Source organism: Mobula birostris, chromosome 25 (assembly GCF_030028105.1).
Source record: "Mobula birostris isolate sMobBir1 chromosome 25, sMobBir1.hap1, whole genome shotgun sequence".
In the NCBI taxonomy this organism is placed as follows: Eukaryota; Metazoa; Chordata; class Chondrichthyes; order Myliobatiformes; family Myliobatidae; genus Mobula; species Mobula birostris.
Window position 1 is genome coordinate 53,480,293 of NC_092394.1, and position 22,142 is coordinate 53,502,434.

Here is a 22,142-nt window from a genome sequence, read left to right on the forward strand (position 1 = left end):
ATCTTGGTTGGCATGGACGAGTTGGGCCAAAGGGACTAATTGGCATGGGCAGCTTGCATTGGGCATCTTGGTTGGCATGGACGAGTTGGGCCAAAGGGACTGGTTGGCATGGGCAGCTTGCATTGGGCATCTTGGTTGGCATGGATGAGTTGGGCCAAAGGGACTGGTTGGCATGGGCAGCTTGCATTAGGCATCTTGGTTGGCATGGACGAGTTGGGCCAAAGGGACTAATTGGCATGGGCAGCTTGCATTAGGCATCTTGGTTGGCATGGACGAGTTGGGCCAAAGGGACTAATTGGCATGGGCAGCTTGCATTGGCCATCTTGGTTGGCATGGACAAGTTGGGCCAAAGGGACTGGTTGGCATTGGCAGCTTGCATTGGGCATCTTGGTTGGCATGGACGAGTTGGGCCAAAGGGACTGGTTGGCATGGGCAGCTTGCATTGGGCATCCTGGTTGGCATGGACAAGTTGGGCCAAAGGGACTGGTTGGCATGGGCAGCTTGCATTGGGCATCTTGGTTGGCATGGATGAGTTGGGCCAAAAGGACTGGTTGGCATGAGCAGCTTGTATTAGGCATCTTGGTTGGCATGGATGAGTTGGGCCAAAGGGACTAATTGGCATGGGCAGCTTGCATTGGGCATCTTGGTTGGCATGGACAAGTTGGGCCAAAGGGACTGGTTGGCATGGGCAGCTTGCATTGGGCATCTTGGTTGGCATGGATGAGTTGGGCCAAAGGGACTGTTACCATGTTGTATGACTCTAAATTAGATTACTAGAAATAGTTTGATATTTTGATCATTTTTAAGGCTGGCCTTCTTTCTTTTATTACATTTGAAAGAGCACTATAAGATTGGAAAAAATGCTTTGCGGTAGGAATTTAGAGTCTATTATACCACCTGATTATGGCTGACTTATTTCCCCCCTCAACCCCATTCCCCTGCCATCTCCCATAACCTTTGACACCCTGACTAATCAATAACCCATCATTCTCCAGCCATCACCACCCTCTGGCTAAAGAAATTTTTCCGTCTCTGTTCCAAAAGTGATGTCCTTCGTGCCCTCTGCTCCTAGACTCCCCAACCATTAAAAACATCTCTATGTCCACTCTATCCAAGCCTTTCAATATTCGGTAGGTTTCAATGAGACTAGCTCCTCCACATTCTTCCAAATTGCAGCATGTGCAGGCCAAGAGCCATCAAATGATCAACCCTTTCATTCCAGGAATCATTCTTATACATCTCCCCTGGACCCCTTCAGTACGCTGGATGAACTCAGCAGGTCAGGCAGCATCAGTCAGAAACGATGAATCGACATTTTGGGCCGGAACCTTCCGTCAGGACTGAAGAATGAAAGATGGGGAAGGATTTGAAGAATGCTTGTAGCTTCAGTTGAAAGACCAGTCATTTGAAAGACAAAGGGGTGGGGCAGGGGAAGCATTGATGTCATAGCCCTGAAAACAATGGGTGGTAGAAGAAGGAGGTGGGACCATGAGGGAGCTGGGGGAGGGGGTAGAGTGAAATAGGGATAGAGGAAGGGAGGGGGAGGGAATTACCGGAAGTTGGAGAATTCTATGTTCATACCAAGGGGCTGGAGACTACCTAGATGGTATATGAGGTGTTGCTCCTCCAACCTGAGTTTAGCCTCATCATGGCAGTAGAGGAGGCCATGTATGGACTCCTTCAATGCCTGCACATCCATCCTTTGATTATAGGGCCCAAAGCTGTTTATAATACTCCAAGTGTGGTTTAATGCCTTGCTTTTATATTCTAATCCTGGCAAAATGAATGCTAATGTTGCATTTGCCTACCTTATTACTGACTCAACTTGGGGAATCCTGCAGTAGGACTCCCAAGTCCCTTTATACCTACGATTTCTGAATTTGCTCCCTTTTCTTAGAAGATAGTCTAGACCTTTATTCCGTACATGACTATACACCTTCCTATGCTCTATAACAGGGGTCCCCAACCTTTTTTGCACAGGGGACCGGTTTAATATTGACAATATTCTTGCGGACCGGCCGACCGGGGGGCGTGTTCAAGTAGGGTTAAACTCACCTCAACATGTCTTTCACAGTTAGGGTTGCCAACTTTCTCACTCCCAAATAAGGGACAAAAGTTGCAGTCAAATCCCGGGACACTTTACCCCAGGGAAGACTACCATGACCATGAAGCCTTGCGCGGGCACCTGTGTATGCATGCGCATACGTGCCGATTTTTTTTCCCCACAAATCAGTTTTGCCTTCATCTTTCCGTCTACGCTGTACATACATTATTTCTACTTTATATAGGCTGTGTATTTATCATATCATTCCTGCTTTTACTATATGTTAGTTATTTATTTTCGGCTTCGTGTTATTTGGTATGATTTGTTAGGTTTTTTTTGGGTCTGGCAACACTCAAAATTTTTCCCATATAAATTAATGGTAATTGCTTCTTTGCTTTACGCCATTTTGGCACGAAAGGTTTCATAGGAACACTCTACCTTAGCGGGGGAAATACAGGACAAACCAATTTAGCCCAATATACAGGATGTCCTGGCAAATATGGGACAGTTGGCAACCCTATGTTCAAGTTTAACGGTGCGTGACAGGGAATGAGGAAAGGTGCAGCTGACTGGTGTCGTTTCCTCACGGCCCAGTAGCACATGCTTTGGTTGGGGACCGTTGCTCTATAACATCTGCAATTTTGGCCATTCTCCTAACCTGTCCAAGTCCTTCTGCGGATTCCATGCTTCCTCAACACTACCTATCTGTGACATCCACAAAACCATCACTCCATTAACCAGATCACCAAGGTATATAATGTGAAAGTAGCAGACCCAACACTGACACCTGTGGCACAGCATTAGTCACTGACTGCCAACCAGAAAAGGCTCCTTTTACTCCCACTCTTTGCTTTCTGCCGCTCGTCGGACAAACAATCCAAGCTTATATTTTTCCTGTAATATCATTGGCTCTTATCTTGTTTTGGCAGTCTCATGTACGGCACCTTGCCAAAGGCCTTCTGAAAATCAAGTAAGCAACCTCCACTGACTCTCTTCTATCCTGCTTCTTATTTCCCCAAAGAATTCCAGCAGATTTTTCTGTCAAGATTTGCCCTTAAAGAAACCATGCTGACTTCAGTCTATTTTATCGTTTCTCTGAGTACCCCAAAGCCTCGTCCTTAATTAACTTTTAACATCTTACCAGCCACTGAAGTCAGGTTAACTTGCCTGTAATTTCCTGTCTTTTGCCTCTCCCTATTTAGGAAGTAATGACATTTGCAATTTTCCATTTCTTCAAAACCTTTCCAGAATCTAGTTATTCTTGAAAGATTCCTACTAATCTGTCTTTAGATACCTTTTTCAGAACACTGGGGTGTAGTCCATCTGCTGCAGGTGGCTTAGACCTTGGGTCTACTTTCAGACCTTGGCTTCCCAAGTGCCTTTTTAGTAATGACCACACATACTTCAGCCCCCACCCCGCCCCACCCCCACTCCCAATTCTGAGTTCCTAGCATGTGGCTGATGTCTTCCACAGATGCAAAATACTCGTTCAGTTTGTTCGCCGTTTCTTTGTTAACTGTTCCTATCTCTCCAGGGTCATTTTCCAGTGATCCAATGTCCACTCTTGCCCCTATTTTACTCGTATATAAAAAACTTATGGTATTCTCTTATTATTAGCTAGCTTACCTTCATATTTCATCTTTTCTCTCCTTATTGTTTTCTTAATAGTGGATTGATCCTCATGTGGGGTGTGAGAAGGCGGGGAGACCTCCACTGTCCCTGACGACTTCACCTACAAGAAGTGTATCCAGCTGCAGCTTCTAACAACCTGCATTAAGGAGTTGGAGCTGGAACTGGATGAACTCCAGATCATTCAGGAGGGGATAAGACGTATAGAGATGTAGGTACACCCAAGATGCAGGTCACCGGAAACTGGTAAAGGGAAAGGGGTTAAGGAGCCAGTGCAGAGTACCCCTGTGGGCATCCTCCCTCAACAACAGATCCTATATATCACTTTGGATACTATTAGTTGGGGAGGGGGGAGAGGAGGAGAATGACAACATGAAAGTCATAGGGTCTCTGGCACTGAGTCTACCTCTGTGACTCAGAAGGAAAAGGTAAAGAAGAGGCGAGCTGTGATGATAGGGGATTTGTTTGTTAGGGGAACAGATAGGAGGTTGAGAGGGGGAAAACAAGATTCCTGGATGGTATATTGCCTACCAGGTGCCAAGGTCTGGGATATCTGGAATTGAGTAATCACATTCTTAAGTGGGAGGGTGAACAGCCAGAAGTCATGGTCCATGTAGATACCAATAATGCAGGTAGAACAAGTGATGAGGTTCTGCAGAGGGAGTTCAGGTGCTAAGTTAGAGGACAGGACCTCCAGGGTTTTGATCTCAGGACTGCTACCCATGAAACATGCTAGCGAGGCCAGATTAATATGTAGCTCAGGAGTTGGTGTAGGAGGGACAGCATAAGATATTTGGATCATTGGGTGCTCTTTTAGGGAAAGTGGGACCTGTACTGAAGGTTTGCACCTGAACTGCAGGGGGATGGGAACCAGAGTGCTAGAGCTTGTGGAGGCAGACGTCCGTAAGACTTCAGACAAAGTTAGGAATCAAAAGGTTGAGCATGATGCGACTGGTGTCCTGAGCTGCATAAATTTCAGTGCAAGAAGTGTTGTAGGAAAAGCGGATAATAGTGCTGAAGAGGTAGCTGGTTCACAAACAGAGATAATATGTAGCGAGGAGAGGCTGTTGATAGGGCAAAATTGCAGTCAACAGGATGAATTGCACCGTAAAAGGCAGACAAAATCGAAAAGGGTGAATACCGGACCGAAGGTGTTGTATTCGAATGCACGCAGTATACGGAATAAGGTAGATGAACTTGCAGCAGAGTTGCAGATTGGGAGGTATGATGTTGTAGGCATCTCTGAATCGTGGCTGAAAGAATAAAGCTGGGAGCTTAAAGTCCAAGCATACACATTATATCGAAAGGACAGGCAGGAAGGCAGTGGGGTGTTTAAAAATGAAATCAAAATCGTTAGAAAGAGGTGACATAGATTCAGAAGATGTTAACATAGAATCGTACAGCACATTACAGGCCCTTCGGCCCACAATGTTGTGCCGACCCTCAAACCCTGCCTCCTATATAACCCCCCCACTTTAGATTCCTCCATATACCTGTCTAATAGTCTCTTAAACTTCACTAGTGTATCTGCCCCCAGCACTGACTCAGGCAGTGCATTCCACACACCAACCACTCTCTGAGTAAAAAAACCTTCCTCTAATATCCCCCTTGAACTCCCCTCCCCCCCCCCCTTACCTTAAAGCCATGTCCTCTTGTATTGAGCAGTGGTGCCCTGGGGAAGAGCGCTGGCTGTCCACTCTATCTATTCCTCTTAATATCTTGCACACCTCTATCATGTTTCCTCTCATCCTCCTCCTCTCCAAAGAGTAAAGCCCTAGCTCCCTATGTTGAATCATTTTGGATAGAGCTAAGGAACTGCAAGGCTGAAAAGACCCTGATGGGAGTTGTATACAGACACACAAACAGTGGTAAGGATGTGGCCTACAAATTACTACGGGAGATAGAAAATGCATGCTAAAAGGGCAATGATGGGAGATTTCAATACGCAGGTAGATTGGGAAAATCAGGTTGGTGCTGGTTCCAGGAGGGGGGTTTTCTAGAGTGACCAGTATGGGATCAGCTATTCTGGATTCGGTGTTGTGCAATGAACCAGAATTGAGATGAGAGCTTAAGGTAGAACACCTCTTATGAACAAGTGATGTTAATATGATCAAATTCACCCTGAAATTTGAAGAAGCTAAAGACAGATGTATCAGTATTGCAGTGAAGTCAAGGGAATTACAGAGGCATGAGAGAGGAGTTGGCTAGAATTGATTGGAAAAGATGACTGGCAGGAATGACAGCAGAGCAGCGATGGCTGGAGTTTCTCAAAGCAATTTGGAAGGCACACACCATATACATCCCAAAGAGGAAGAAGTATTCCAAAGAAAAGATGACATAACCTTGGCTAACAAGAGAAATCAAAGCCAACCTAAAAGCCAAAGAGAGGGCATATAATAGAGCAAAAATTAATGAGAGGTTAGAGGATTAGAAAGCTTTTAAAAAATCAACATAAGACAACCAAAAAAAAGTCAGAATCAGGTTTGTTATCACTAGCATTTGTCGTGAAATGTGTTAACTTAGCAGCAACAGTTCAATGCAATAAATAATGTAGAAGGATAAATAATAAGTAAATCAATGACAGTATACATATATTGAATAGATTAAATATCCTATAGAAATAATATGTTGAGGTAGTGTCCGAGAGTTCAATATTCATTTAGGAATCAGATGGCAGAGGGGAAGAAGCTGTTCCTGAATTGCTGAGTGTGTGCCTTCAGGCTTCTGTACCTCCTACCTGATGGTAACAGTGAGAAAAGTACAAGCCCTGTGTGCTGGGGGTTCTTAATAATGGACGCTGCCTTTCTGAGACACTGCTCCTTGAAGATGTCCTGGGTACTTTGTAGGCTAGTGCCCAAGATGGAGCTGACTAGATCTACAACCATCGGCAGCTTCTTTCAGTCCTGTTCAGTAGCGCCTCCATACCAGACAGTAATGCAGCCTGTCAGAATGCTTTCCATGGCACATCTATAGAATTTTTTCAGTGTATTTGTTGACATGCCAAATCTCTTCAAACTCCTAATGAAGTATAGTTGCTGTCTTGCCTTCTTTATAACTGCATTGATATATTGGGACCAAGTTAGATCCTCTATCTTGAAACTGCTCACTTTCTCCACTTCTGGTCCCTCTGAGGATTGGTATGTGTTCCTTCGTCTTACACTTCCTGAAGTCCACAATCAGCTCTTTTGTCTTACTGATGTTGAGTGCCAGGTTGTTGCAGCACCACTCCACTAGTTGGCATATCTCACTCCTGTATGCCCTCTCATCACCACCTGAGATTCTACCAACAACGGTTGTATCATCAGCAAATCTATAGATGGTATTTGAGCTATGCCTAGCCACACAGTCATGGGTATAGAGAGAGAGTAGAGCAGTGGGCTAAGCACACACCTCTGAGGTGCACCAGTGTTGATTGTTTGCGAGGAGGAGATGTTAGCAACTATCCGCACAGATTGTGGTCTTCCTGTTAGGAAGCCGAGGATCCAGTTACAGAGGGAAGTACAGGGGCCCAGGCTCTGCAACTTCTCAATCAGGAATGTGGGAATGATGGCATTAAATGCTGAGCTATAGTCTATGAACAGCATCCTGACGTAGGTGTTTGTGTTGTTCAGGTGGTCTAAAGCCATGTAGAGAGCTGTTGAGATTGCATCTGCCATTGACCTGTTGTGGCGATAGACAAATTGCAATGAGTCCAGGTCCTTACTGAGGCAGGAGTTCAGTCTAGTCACAACCAACCTTTCAAAGCATTTCAACACTGCCGATGTGAGTGCTACCAGGCAATAGTCATTAAGGCAGCTCACATTATTCTTAGGCACTGGTATAATTGTTGCCTTTTTGAAGCAAGTGGGAACTTCCGCCCGTAGCAGTGAGAGGTTGAAAATGTCCTTAAATGCTCCCGCTAGTTCGTTGACACAAGTTTTCAGAGCCTTACCAGGTACTCCATCGGGACCTTCCACCTTGCGAGGGTTCACTCTCCTTAAAGACAGCCTAACATCGGCCTCTGAGATAGATCACGGGGTCATCAGGTGCAGCAGGGATCTTCACAGCTGTAGTTGTGTTCTCTCTTTCAAATCGTGCATAGAAGGCGTTGATTTCATCTGGTAGTGACGCATCGCTGCCAGTCACGCTTTTGGGTTTCGCTTTGTAGGAAGTAATGTCTTGCAAACTCTGCCAGAGTTGCCGTGCATCCGATGTCGCCTCCAACCTCATTCAAAATTGTCTCTTTGCCCTTGAAATAGCCCTCCACAAATCACACCTGGTTTTCTGGTACAGGCCTAGGTCGAATGCTACAGATCTAGCCTTCAGCAGACAACGTACCTCCTGATTCATCAATGGCTTTCTCTCTGGGAAAGTACAGTAAGTCTTTGTAGGCACACTCATCCACACAAGGTTTAATGATGTTGGTAACAACTGCAGCAGACTCGCCCAGGTTCGAAGATGAATCCCTGAATACAGTCCAGTCCACCAATTCAGAGCAGTCCTGTCAGCACTCCTGTGCTTTCCTTGTTCATATCTTCTTTGTCTTCGCTGCAGTCTTCAGTCTCTGCCTATACTTGGGGAGTAAGTTACAGCCAGGTGATTAGACTTCCCGAAGTGAGGGTGTGGAATAGCACGGTAGGCATTCTTGATGATGGTGTAGCAATGGTCCGGTGTGTTGTTTCCTCTGGTATTTCAAGTCATCTGTTGATGTTAATTGCTTAGAGTTGTATTTTTTTTCAGACTGGCCTGGTTAAAATCTCCCAAAACGATGGTGAAGGCGTTAGGGTGTGCTGTTTCATGCATGTTGATCCCATTGCTCAGATCATGTAAAGCCTGACATTGGCTTGGGGTGGAATGTATACCACTACCAAAATGACCCGGAGAACTTCCACAGTAGGTAAAAAGGGCAGCACTTTACTGCTGGATATTCCAGGTCTGATGAGCAGAATTGGGACAGCACTGATATATTTGTGCACCAAGAAGAGTTGATCGCGAGGCATACTCCTCCAGCTGTGTTTTTGAGAGACTCTATAGATCTATCCTGACAGTGTATAGTAAACCCATCGATCTGAATTGCTGCATCCGGTACAGAAGGGGTTAACCAGGATTCCATGAAACAAGGGACACACACGGTCCCAATCACTCTGATTCAGCACCCTAGCTCCGAGATCATTGATTTTATTCACCAGAGACTGCATGTTTGCTAGCAAGGTAGTCTGTATTGGGAGTTTAAAACTCCGTTTCCTTGAATGCACTTGTATCCCCGATCTGCAGCCACGCTTCTTCTGTGGAATTCTATGTGGACGCTTCCGTCCACAATCAGTGTTGTTTCCATCAGTTTTAAGCAGAGAAAGTTTGTTTAAATGCATTAAGTCATCTTTGTTGACTGATCTGAGCACTTGGAAGCAGTTGTGCTTTTCAGCTGTATCATGCTGAAACGAGAATATTTAATCATATCCATTGATGTACTTCTGGGGCGCCTAGGCACAACTCGAGTAGCAACAGTACTCTCAATGGATACGATTAAGTATTTCCATTTCAGCCTGTTACAGCTAAAAAGCGCAACTGCTTCCAAGGCCAGTACAGTCAACAAAGATGTCTTAATGCGTTTAAACGAGCTATTGCTGCTTAAAACTGACGGAAACAGCACCAATTGTGATCGAAAGTGCCCACGGAGGACAGCTCGGAGGAAGCGCAGGCGTAGATCAGGATTACAAGTGCGTTTAAGGAAGCAGGGTTTTAAACTCCCGGTATCGACTATCTTGCTGGCAAACGTGCGGTCTCTGGTGAATAAAATCGATGATCTCAGATCTAGCGTGATGCATCAGAGGGTGATTGGGACCGCGTGTGTCCTTCGTTTCACAAAATCCTGTAACCCCTTCCATACCAGATGCAGTGATCCAGATCAACAGGTTTACTATGCACTGTCAGGATAGATCTATAGAGTCTGTCAAAGCAGAGGTGGAGGAGTATGCCTCATGATCAACTCTTCTTGGTGCACAAATATATCAGCGCTGTCCCAATTCTGCTCACCGGACCTGGAATATCTAGCAGCAAAGTGCCATCCTTTTTACCTACTATGGGAGTTCTCTGGGGTCATTTGGGTTAACAGTTTACATTACACCTCAGGCCAACGTTAAGCAGACTTTAGTTGATCTGAGCAATGGGATCAATGTAGATGAAACAGCACACACTAACGCCTTCATCGTTTTGGGAGATTTTAACCAGGCCAGTCTGGAAAAAATTCACTAAGCAACTACCATCTACAGATGACTTGCAATACCAGAGGAAACAGCACACTGGACCATTGCTACACCACCGTCAAGAATGCCTACTGTGCTATTCCACGCCCTCACTTCAGGAAGTCTGATCACCCAGCTGTAATCCTACTCCCTGAGTACGGGCAGAGACTGAAGACTGCAGCATCAGCAGTGAAAACCAAGAAGGTCTGGACAAGGGAAGCACAGGAGCGCCTACAGGACTGCTTTGTATCGGTGGACTGGACTGTATTCAGGGATTCATCTTCGAATCTGGATGAGTATGCTGCAGTTGTTACTGACTTCATTAAAACCTGTGTGGATGAGTGCGTGCCCACAGAGACTTACTGTACATTCCCAAACCAGGAGATACGTCGTCTGCTGAAAGCTAGATCTGTGGCATTCAAGTCTGGCGACCCAGGCCGGTACCAGAAAACCAGGTCTGATTTGTGGAGGGCTATTTCAAGGGCGAAGAGACAATTTCAAACGAGGTTGGAGGTGACATCGGATGCTCAACAACTCTGGCAGGGCTTGCAAGACATTACTTACTACAAAGCGAAACCCAAAAGCATGACTGGCAGCGATGCGTCACTACCAGATGAAATCAACGCCTTCTATGCCCGCTTTGAAAGGGAGAATATAACTACAGCTGTGAAGATCCCTGCTGCATATGATGACCATGTGATCTCTGTCTCAGAGGCTGATGTTAGACTGGCTTTAAAGAGAGTGAACCCTCGCAAGGCGGAAGGTCCTGATGGAGTACCTGGTAAGGCTCTGAAAACCTGTGCCAACCATCTAGCAGGAGTATTCAAGGACATTTTCAACCTCTCACTGCTACGGTGGAAGTTCCCACTTGCTTCAAAAAGGCAAAACTTATGCCAGTGCCTGAGAATAATGTGGGCTGCCTTAATGACTATCACCCTGTAGCACTCGCATTGACAGTATTGAAATGCTTTGAGAGGTTTGTCATAACTAGACTGGTCTCCTGCCTCAGCAAGGACCTGGACCCACTGCAATTTGCCCATCGCCACAATAGGTCAACAGCAGATGCAGTCTCAGTGGCTCTCCACACGGCTTTAGATCATCTGGACAACACAAGCACCGATGTCAGGATGCTGTTCATTGACTATATCCCAGCATTTCACACCATCATTCCCACAATCCTGACTGAGAAGTTGCAGAACCTGGGCCTCTGTACCTCCCTCTGCAATTGGATCCTCAACTTCCTAACCGGAAGACCACAATCTGTGTGGATTGGTGCTAACATCTCCTTGCAAATGATCAACACTGTGCTTGCCTGAAGGGTGTGTGCTTAGCACACTGCTCTACTCTCTATATACCCATGACTGTGTGGCTAGGCATAGCTCAAATACCATCTATAGATTTACTGACGATATAGCCATTGTTGGTAGAATCTCAGGTGGTGACGAGAGGACATACAGGAGTGAGATATGCCAACTAGTGTAGTGGTGCCGCAGCAACAACCTGGCACGCAATGTCAGTAGGACGAAAGAGCTGATTGTCTTACCCTTCCTGAAGTCCACAAAGGAACACCTACCAATCCTCATAGAGGGATCAGAAGTGGAGAGAGTGAGCAGCTTCAAGTTCCTGCGTGTCAAGATCTCAGAGGATCTAACCTGAGCCCGACATATCGATGTAGTTATAAAGGAGTTATAAAGACAGCGGCTATACTTCATTTGGAGTTGAAGAGATTTGGCATGTCAACAAGTACACTTAAAAACTTCTATAGTTGTACCGTGGAGAGCATTCTGATAGGCTGCATCACTGTCTGGTATGGAGGGGCTACTGTACAGGACCGAAAGAATCTGCAGAGGGTTGAAAATCTAGTCAGCTCCATCTTGGGTACTAGCCTACAAAGTACCCAGGACATCTTTAGGGAACACGCATAAAAATTGCGGGTGAATGCAGCAGGCCAGGCAGCATCTCTAGGAAGAGGTGCAGTCAACGTTTCGGGCTGAGACCCTTCGTCAGGACTAACTGAAGGAAGAGTTAGTAAGAGATTTGAAAGTGGGAGGGGGAGATCCAAAATGATAGGAGAAGACAGGAGGGGGAGGGATGGAGCCAAGAGCTGGACAGGTGATAGGCAAAAGGGATACGAGAGAATCATGGGACAGGAGGCCCAGGGAGAAGGAAAAGGAGGAGGGGGGGAAAAACCCAGAGGATGGGCAAGGGGTATAGTCAGAGGGAGAGACGGAAAAAAAGGAGAGTGAGAGAAAGAATGTGTGTATAAAAATAAGTAACAGATGGGGTACGAGGGGGGAGGTGGGACATTAGCGGAAGTTAGAGAAGTCGATGTTCATGCCATGATGTTCAATGCCCCACCTCCCCCTCGTACCCCATCTGTTACTTATTTTTATACACACATTCTTTCTCTCACTCTCCTTTTTCTCCCTCTGTCCCTCTGAATATACCCCTTGCCCATCCTCTGGGTCCCCCCCCTCCCCCTTGTCTGTCTTCCCGGACCTCCTGTCCCATGATCCTCTCATATCCCTTTTGCCTATCACCTGTCCAGCTCTTGGCTCCATCCCTCCCCCTCCTGTCTTCTCCTATCTGTACGGGGTCTTTCTTTTGTTACATTTAAAATGGCGATTTTTGTTATGTTAATCTGTGGAATGCGGCTTTGTTGTGTTTTAACGCTGCAGAGAGTTTGCGCTAGCAGTTTATTGTGGTTTAGAGGGTGATAAGAGGGTGCTATTAGCCAATGGGTGGTTATGTATCGTTTTGTTTTCGGATGCCATGCTGTATGATATGACTGTGGACTGAGTTTTGGGGGGGAGTCGGGAGGAGAGACGAGGAGGACGGCGGACGTGCGGAGAGGCTCCGGTCGATCACTTCGGGTGGTCCCGAGCCGTGGGTCGACGGAATTCGGGTGGTCGTCTGACGTCGAACTTGAGCTCCAACGGTAGCGCGCGAAGAACTTGGACTTTGAATAAGTGTTGGCGCCTTTTTTTTTCATTACTTTCCTCTCTGTATCACATGTATATTAATGCCCTAGAATTAGTAATATCTATAAAGTGTATGTGTTAAAATTTACTGGGTGTGCTGGCTGATGATTGATGTTTGTGATTGATTCGGGCGACGATTGACCCTGAGGGGACTGCTGAAGCAGGTGCTGGGCGGGATTTCCCCTAGACATACACGAGCCAAAATAACGGAACGTTACATATCATTTTGGATCTCCCCCTCCCCCTCCAACTTTCAAATCCCTTACTCACTCTTCCTTCAGTTAGTCCTGACGAAGGGTCTCAGCCTGAAACGTCGACTGCACCTCTTCCTAGAGATGCTGCCTGGCCTGCTGCATTCACCAGCAACTTTTATGCGTGTTGCTTGAATTTCCAGCATCTGCAGAATTCCTGTTGTTTACATCTTTAGGGAGCGTTGTCTCAGAAAGGCAGTGTCCATTATTAAAGACCTCCAACACCCAGGGCATGCCCTTTTCTCACTGTTACCATCAGGTAGGAGGTACAGAAGCCTGAAGGCACACACTCAGTGATTCAGGAACAGCTTCTTCCTGTCTGCCATCGGATTCCTGAATGGACATTGAATCTTTGGATGCTACCTCACTTTTTATTTAATATACTTGCATGTTTTTTTTTAATCTATTCAATATACATAATTTGTTTTTTTTTTAATTTTTCTACTTCTATATTATGTATTGCATTGAACTGCTGCTGCTAAGTTAACAAATTTCACATCACACGCCGGTAATCACAAACCCAATTCTGATTCTGAGAGTACTGCTGCTACTCGAGTCGCCCCTAGGTGCCCTGGAAGTCATTAAGAAGGTAAAGAGGGAATATGAAAGTAAGCTAGCCAATAATATTAAAGGATACCCGAAGTTTCTTCAGATACATGAAGTGTAAAAGAGATGAGAGTGAATATCAGATCACTAGAAAACTATGCTGGAGAGGTAGTAATGGGGGGTGAGCTGAATCAGAATGGGGTTTATGATCACCGGCATGTGTCGTGAAGTTTAACATAACAGCAGCAGTTCAATGAAATTCATAATATATAAGTAGGAAAAAAATAATAAATCAATTACAGTATATGTATATCGAATAGATTAAATTGTGCAAAAAACAGAAATATATTTTAAAAATGAGGTAGTGTTCACAGGTTCAATGTCCAGTTAGGAACTGGATGGCAAAGGGGAAGAAGCTGTTCCTGAATTACTGAGTGTGTGCCTTCAGGCTTCTGTACCTCCTACCTGATGGTAACAGTCAGAAAAGAGCACGCCTTAGTGCTGGAAGTCAATAATGGACGCTGCCTTTCTGAGACACCGCTCCTTGAAGATGTCCTGGGTACTTTGTAGGCTAGTACCCAAGATGGAGCTGACTAGATTTACAACCTTCTGCAGCTTCTTTTAGTCTTGTGCAGTAGCCCCTTCATACCAGACAGTGATGCAGCCTGTCAGAATGCTCTCCACGGTACAACTGTAGAAGGTTTTGATTAAGTATTTAGTGTCAGTCTTCACTGTGGAAGACACAAGCAATATAGTGGAAGTTCCAGGTGTCGGGGGTCATGAAGTGTATGAAGTTACCATATCTAGAGAAAAGGTACTTGGGACACTGGAAGGTCTGAAGGTAGAAAAGTCACCTGGACCAGATGGCCTACAACTCGTGGTTCTGAAAGAGGTGGCTGAGAAGATTGTGGAGACATTAGTAACGATCTTTAAAGAATCACTAGATTTTGGAATGGTTCCAGAAGACTGGAAAATTGTAAATGTTACTCTACTCTTCAAGAAGGGAGAGAGACAGAATAAAGGAAACAATAGGCCAATTAGTCTGACCTCATTGGTTGGGAAGATGTTGGAGTCAATTTTTAACGATCAGGTCTCAGGGTACTTGGAGACACATGATAAAATAATTTCCTCAAGGGGAAGTCTTGCCTGACAAATCTGTTGGAATTCTTTTAAGAAATAACAAGCAGAATAGACAAAGGAGAATCAGTTGATGTTGTGTACTTGAATGTTCAGAAGGCCTTCGACAAGGTGCCTCACTTGAGGCTTGTTTAACAAGCGACAAGCTTATAGTGTTACAGGAAAGATTCCAGCTTGGCAGGAGGCAAAGTGGGAATAAAGGGAGCCTTTTCTGGTTGGCTGCCGGTGACTAATGGTGTTCTGGGGGGGGGGGTGTTGGGACAGGTTCTTTTTACATTGTATGTCAGTGATTTGGATGATGCAATTGATGGCTTTGTTGCAAAGTTTGCAGACAATATGAAGGTGGGTGGAGAGACAAATATTTCTGAGGAAGTAGAGAGGCTACAGAATGACTTGGACAGATTAGGAGAAAGGGCAAAGAAGTGGTAGATGGAATACAGTGTCAGGAGGTGTATGGTAGAAATGAAAGGGTTGACTTTTCTAAATGGAGAGAAATACAAAGAGCTGGGGTGCAAAGGGACTTGGGTGTCCTCGTGCAGGATTCTCTACAGGTTAATTTGCTGGTTGAGTCTGGTGAGGAAGGCAAATTCAATGTTATCATTCATTTCAAGAGGACCAGAATATAAAACAACACACAGAAAAAATTGCTGGTGAACACAGCAGGCCAGGCAGCACAAGGAAATCTGCAGTCCTGACGAAGGGTCTCGGCCCGAAACGTCGACTGCACCTCTTCCTACAGATGCTGCCTGGCCTGCTGCGTTCACCAGCAACTTTTATGTGTGTTGCTTGAATTTCCAGCATCTGCAGAATTCCTGTTATCTACAGATTTCCTTGTGTTTGCGACCAGAATATAAAAGCAAGGATTTAATGTGGAGACTTTCTAAAACACTGGTGAGGCCTCACTTGGAGTATTGTGAGCAGTTCTGGGCCCCTATTGTCTTAGAAAGGATGTGCTGAAACTGGAGAGGGTCCAAAGGAGGTTCACAAAAATGATTCCAGGATTGAATGGTTCGTCATGTGAAGAGCGTTTGAAGGCTCTGGACCTGTATTCACTAGAATTCAGAAGAATGAGGGTTGACCTTATTGAAACCTATCAATTGGGGAAAGTCCTTGATAAGAGTGGATGTGGGCAGGATATTTCCTATGGTGGGACAGTCTAAGACCAGAGGACATAGAGGGGTATCCTTTTAGAACAGAGGTGAGCAATAATTTCTTTAACCAGAGAGTGGTGAATTTGTGGAATTCTTTCCCACAGCAACTGTAGAGGCCAAGTCTTTATGTGTATTTAAGGGAGAGGTTGATTGATTCTTAATTGGTCAGGTTTTGAAGGGATGCGGGGATAAGGCAGGAGATTGGGACTGTGCAGAAAATTGGATCAGCCATGATGGAATAGTGAAGCTTTCTCGATGGGCCAAATGGCCTAATTCTGCTCCTGTATCTTATGGTCTTGCTTTCTGTTGTTTTTTTTTTTTATAAAGCATTCCACTAATTGTTGCGATGTTGTATCCCCTCTCCTGTTTTTAATGCTGTCTTTGACTATACTTGTCAGCCATGGTTGCCTCACCCTCCCTTTAGAAGGCTGTTTCTTTGGGATGAACTGGTCCCTAATCTTCCAAATTACTCCCAGAAACTCCAGCCTTTGCTGTTCTACTGTCATCCCTGCTAGGGTCTCCTTCCCATCAATCTTGGCCACCTTTTCTCCCGTGCCTCTGTAGTTACCTTTACTCAACTGTGATAATATAGAAACGTAGAAAACCTATGGCACAATACAGGCCCTTCGGCCCATGTCCCTACCTTAGAACTACATAGGCTTTACCCATGGCCCTCTATTTTTCTAAGCTCCATGTAGCCATCCAGAAGTCTCTTAAGACCCTATCGTTTCTGCCTCCACCGTCGCCACCGGCAGCCCATTCCACGTACTCGCCACTCTCTGTGTTTTTTTTTTAAAACTTACCCCTGACATCTCCTCTGTACCTGCTTCCAGGAACCTTAAAACTATTCCCTCTCGTGTTAGCCATTTCAGTCCTGGGGAAAAGCCTCTGACTATCCACACAATCAATGCCTCTCAATATCTTATACACCTCTATCAGGTCACCTCTCATCCTCCGTCGCTCCAAGGAGAAAAGGCCAAGTTCACTCAACCTATTCTCATAAGGAATGCTCCCCAATCCAGGCAACATCCTTGTAAATCTCCTCTGCACCCTTTCTGTGGTTTCCACATCCTTCCTGTAGAGAGGCAACCAGAACTGAGCACAGTGCTCCAAGTGGGGTCTGACCAGGGTCCTATATAGCTGCAACATTACCTCTCGGCTCCTAAATTCAATCCCACGATTGACAAAGGTCAATGCACCATATGCCTTAACCCCAAAGTCAATCTGTGTAGCAGCTTTGAGTGTCCATATGGACTCGAACCCCAAGATCCCTCTGATCCTCCACACTGCCAAGAGTCTTACCATTAATGCAAGGGTCCCCACCTTTTTTGCATCGCGGACCGGTTTAATATTGACAATATTCTTGCAGACCGGCCAACCGGGGGTGGGGTTCGAGTAGGGTTGCCAACTTTCTTACTCCCAAATAAGGGACAAAAGTAGCAGTCAAATACGGGACACGTGTGTTTACCCCGAGAAAGACAACCATGACTGTGAAGCCTTGCGCGGGCACCTCTGTACGCATGTGTGTACGTGCTGATATTTCTTTTTCTGCAAATTGATTTTGGCTTAATCTTCCCAATTCTGTGAAATGAAACTACACTGTACATACATTATTTCTACTTTATATAGGCTGTGTATTTATCATATCATTCCTCCTTTACTATATGTTAGTGTTATTTTAGGTTTTATATGTTATTTGGTAGGTTATTTCAAGGTCAACAGTGCGTGACACGGAATGAGGCAAGATGCAGCTGACTCGTATCGTTTCATATCGCCAAATCGTATCATTTCCTCGCGGCCCTGTAGCACATGCTTTGCGGCCCAGTGATTGGGGACCACTGCATTAATGCTATATTCTGCCAACCTATTTGACCTACCAAAATGAACCACCTCACTCTTATCTGGATTGAACTCCATCTGCCACTTCCCAGTTTTGCATCCTATCAATGTCCGGTTGTAACCTCTGACAACCCTTCACATGATCCACAACACCCCCAACCTTTGTGTCATCAGCAAATTCACTAACCCATCCCTCCACTTCATCCAGGTCATTTATAAAAATCACAAAGAGTAGGGGTCCTAGAACAGATGCCTGAGGCACACCACTGGTCACTGACCTTCATGCAGAATATGACCCACCTACAACCGCTCTGTGCCTTCTGTGGGCAAGCCAGTTCTGGATCCACAAAGCAATGTCCCCTTGGATCCCATGCCTCCTTACTTTCTCAATAAGCCTTGCATGGGGTAGCTTATCAAATGCCTTGCTGAAATCCATATAAACTACATCTACTGCTCTTCCTTCATCAATGTGCTTAGTCACATCCTCATAAAAATTTAATCAGGCTCGTAAGGCACAACCTGCCTTTGACAAAGCCACGCTAACTATTCCAAGTCGTATTGTGCCTCTCCAAATGTTCATAAACCCTGCCTCTCAGGATCTTCTCCATCAACTTACCAACCACTGAAGTAAGACTTACTGGCCTATAATTTCCTGGGCTATCCCTACTCCCTTTCTTGACTAAGGGAACAACATCTGCAACCCTCCAATTCTCCAGAGCCTCTTCCGTCCTCATTGATGATGCAAAGGCTCAGCAATCTCATCCCTCACCTCCCTCAGTAGCCTGGGGTATATCCCGTCCGGTCCTGGTGTTTTATCCAACTTCACACATAAAAATTGCTGGTGGATGCAGCAGGCCAGGCAGCATCTATAGGAAGAGGTACAGTCGACGTTTTGGGCCAAGACCCTTCGTCAGGACTGTCCTGACAAAGGGTCTCAGGCCGAAACATCAACTGTACCTCTTCCTATAGATGCTGCCTGGCCTATTGCGTTCACCAGCAATTTTTATGTGTATTGCTTGAAATTCCAGCATCTGTAGATTTCCTTGTGTTTGCGACTTATCCAACTTGATGCTTTCCAAAAGCTCCAGCGCATCTTCTTCCTTAATATCTACATACTCAAGCTTTTCAGTCTGCTGCAAGTCATCCCTACAATTGCCAAGATATAACTGATTTTAGCTACTCTGTATCTCAAATTGCAGGGGATTTCTATATTGTAGTCACTGTCTCCTAAGGGTTTCTCTATCTTAAGCTCCCTAATCAAATCTGGTTCATTATACAACACGCAATCCAGAATTGCCTTTCCTCAAGTGGGTTCAACTGCAAGCTGTTCTGAAAAGCTATCTCATAGACATTTTAAAATTCCTTATCTTGGAATCCAGAACAGCTTGATTTTCCCAATGTTCCCAATCTAAAATTTCCATTTTATCCAATGTAATGCACTTTTCTTTCATTTCAGGCATCCAAATATCTTGAGGCTCTACAATTATTTCTTTGACCGTACAAGAATTTACCTCATGTTAGAATATGCTCCTGGAGGAGAATTGTACAAGCAGCTGCAGAAGTGTGGCTGTTTCACTGAAGAGAGGAGTGCCACTGTAAGTGAGAATCCAGAAAGACTGCTCACCGCTACTTGGCTTTTTTGGGGGTCTAATTAAGCAACAGTAGTGGAACTAAACTGGTTTGAACTGCTGAAATAGCTAAAATTTATCCTTTAAAATATAATTTAAATCCCTTGTTAGTGATTTCATTCCAATGAACTTTAAGCTGTTTATTTTTTGGTGAAGTATTAATTCACATAACATAGGAATGTTGAAATTTAAGACTTTTAACATTAAGTTAATTAAATGTGTATTGTGCCAGGCAGTACAGGTCGACCTTCACTAATCCGACTACCTGTAATCCGGTTCCATCGATAATCCGGCACCGATTATGCTTAATGTGATCCTTCTGTAATTCGGCATTTTCATTAATCCGGCACTCCTCAGGTCCCAGCGGTGCTGGATTAGTGAGGGTCGACCTGTACTTGGAAATTCTAGCTGGCAGATGGATCAGTAAAGCTTGTGACCACGTGGAACAAGCTTAGAGTGAGGAACTGTCTGCGTTGTCATCCTCCATGTCCACAATGTATACCTCAGACTCTCCAAACGCTGCTCTTATACTCTTATACCTTCATACTTCCTTTGTACAGAACACTGCCTTTGATCACCAATAAACTTGCGAAGATTATTTCCTATATGATGGTCACCTGACCTGTTCCTAACTCTCTATGTTCTATGAACAATCTATGTTCCGTGCCTATTCTGGTATCTGTTCCCCACTTTTCCTTCGCTACATCGACAACTGCATTGGCGCTGCTTCCTGCATGCATGCAGAACTCGTTGACTTTATTAACTTTGCTTCCAACTTTCACCCTGCCCTCAAGTTTACCTGGTCCATTTCTGACACCTCCCTCCCCTTTCTAGATCTTTCTGTCTCTGTCTCTGGAGACAGCTTATCCACTGACGTCTACTATAAGCCTACTGACTCTCACAGCTATCTGGACTATTCCTCTTCTCACCCTATCTCTTGCAAAGACGCCATCCCCTTCTCGCAATTCCTCCGTCTCCGCCGCATCTGCTTTCAGGATGAGGCTTTTCATTCTAGGACGAGGGAGATGTCTTCCTTTTTTAAAGAAAGGGGCTTCCCTTCCTCCACTATCAACTCTGCTCTTAAACGCATCTCCCCCATTTCACGTACATCTGCTCTCACTCCATCCTCCCGCCACCCCACTAGGAATAGGGTTCCCCTGGTCCTCACCTACCACCCCACCAGCCTCCGGGTCCAACATATTATTCTCCATAACTTCTGCCACCTCCAACGGGATCCCACCACTAAGCACATCTTTCCCTCCCCCCCCCCCCCCACCCCTGCATTCTGCAGGGATCGCTCCCTACGCAAGTCCCTTGTCCATTCGTTCCCCCCCCATCCCTCCCCACTGATCTCCCTCCTGGCACTTATCCGTGTAAGCGGAACAAGTGCTACATATGCCCTTACACTTCCTCCCTTACCACCATTCAGGGCCCCAGACAGTCCTTCCAGGTGAGGTGACACTTCACCTGTGAGTCGACTGGGGTGATATACTGCGTCCGGTGCTCCTGATGTGGCCTTTTATATATTGGCGAGACCCGACGCAGACTGGGAGACCGCTTTGCTGAACATCTACGCTCTGTCCGCCAGAGAAAGCAGGATCTCCCAGTGGCCACACATTTTAATTCCACATCCCATTCTGACATGTCTATCCACGGCCTCCTCTACTGTAAAGATGAAGCCACACTCAGGTTGGAGGAACAACACCTTATATTCCGTCTGGGTAGCCTCCAACCTGATGGCATGAATATCGACTTCTCTAACTTCCACTAATGCCCCACCTCCCCCTCGTACCCCATCTGTTACTTATTTTTATACACACATTCTTTCTCTCACTCTCCTTTTTCTCCCTCTGTCCCTCTGACTATACCCCTTGACCATCCTCTGGGTCCCCCCCCCCCCCCCCCCCGTCGTCGTCTTCCCAGACCTCCTGTCCCATGATCCTCTCATATCCCTTTTGCCTATCACCTGTCCAGCTCTTGGCTCTATCCCTCCCCCTCCTGTCTTCTCCTATCATTTTGGATCTCCCCCTCCCCCTCCAACTTTCAAATCCCTTACTCACTCTTCCTTCAGTCCTGACGAAGGGTCTCGGCCTGAAACGTCGACTGCACCTCTTCCTAGAGATGCTGCCTGGCCTGCTGCGTTCACCAGCAACTTTTATGTGTGTTGCTTGAATTTCCAGCATCTGCAGAATTCCTGTTGTTCCTAACTCTGTCACTTTCAGAGGGCAGTGAGTAGAGTGATACTGACAATGTTTTTTTTAATATTGCAGTACATTTTGGAGCTGGCAGATGCATTGCAATATTGTCATTTAAAGAAGGTCATTCACAGAGACATCAAACCGGAGAATCTGCTCGTAGGCCTTCGAGGGGAACTGAAAATAGCCGATTTTGGTTGGTCTGTGCATGCTCCTTCATCAAGGTTTGTGGCATGTCTTGCTGAAGTTTTTTGTAAAGTATGATAAACCCAAAGTTATTTCCTTTTGTGGGTTTGCTGAGTTCCAGAATTGATACTGTATAAGCGCATTAATAAGGCTGGTGGGACCAGTAACTCTGCAGTCGGGTTAACATAGTAAGTTTAAGTCCTTTAAAATGGTTTCTGGCGAAGTGAAATTCCACTAGGTTTGGCGGCAGCACCACTCACTCCTTGTCTGAGGAGGTTGTCTTCTCCTGGTGGACACATCGGTGAGGAATTTTTCATTGTTGGAGCAAACCTAG

General features: G+C 45.5%; 1 protein-coding gene across 1 annotated transcript in view; it reads left to right on the top strand.

Moving 5' to 3' along the window:
• The window catches only part of LOC140187455 (aurora kinase C-like), a 32,305-nt gene that overhangs the window by 5,541 nt on the left and 4,622 nt on the right, over window positions 1-22,142 (top strand). The window contains exons 5-6 of the mRNA XM_072242769.1: window positions 19,256-19,394; window positions 21,698-21,846. Coding sequence (XP_072098870.1) covers window positions 19,256-19,394; window positions 21,698-21,846 — 288 coding nt within the window. The remainder of the gene's footprint in view (window positions 1-19,255; window positions 19,395-21,697; window positions 21,847-22,142) is intronic.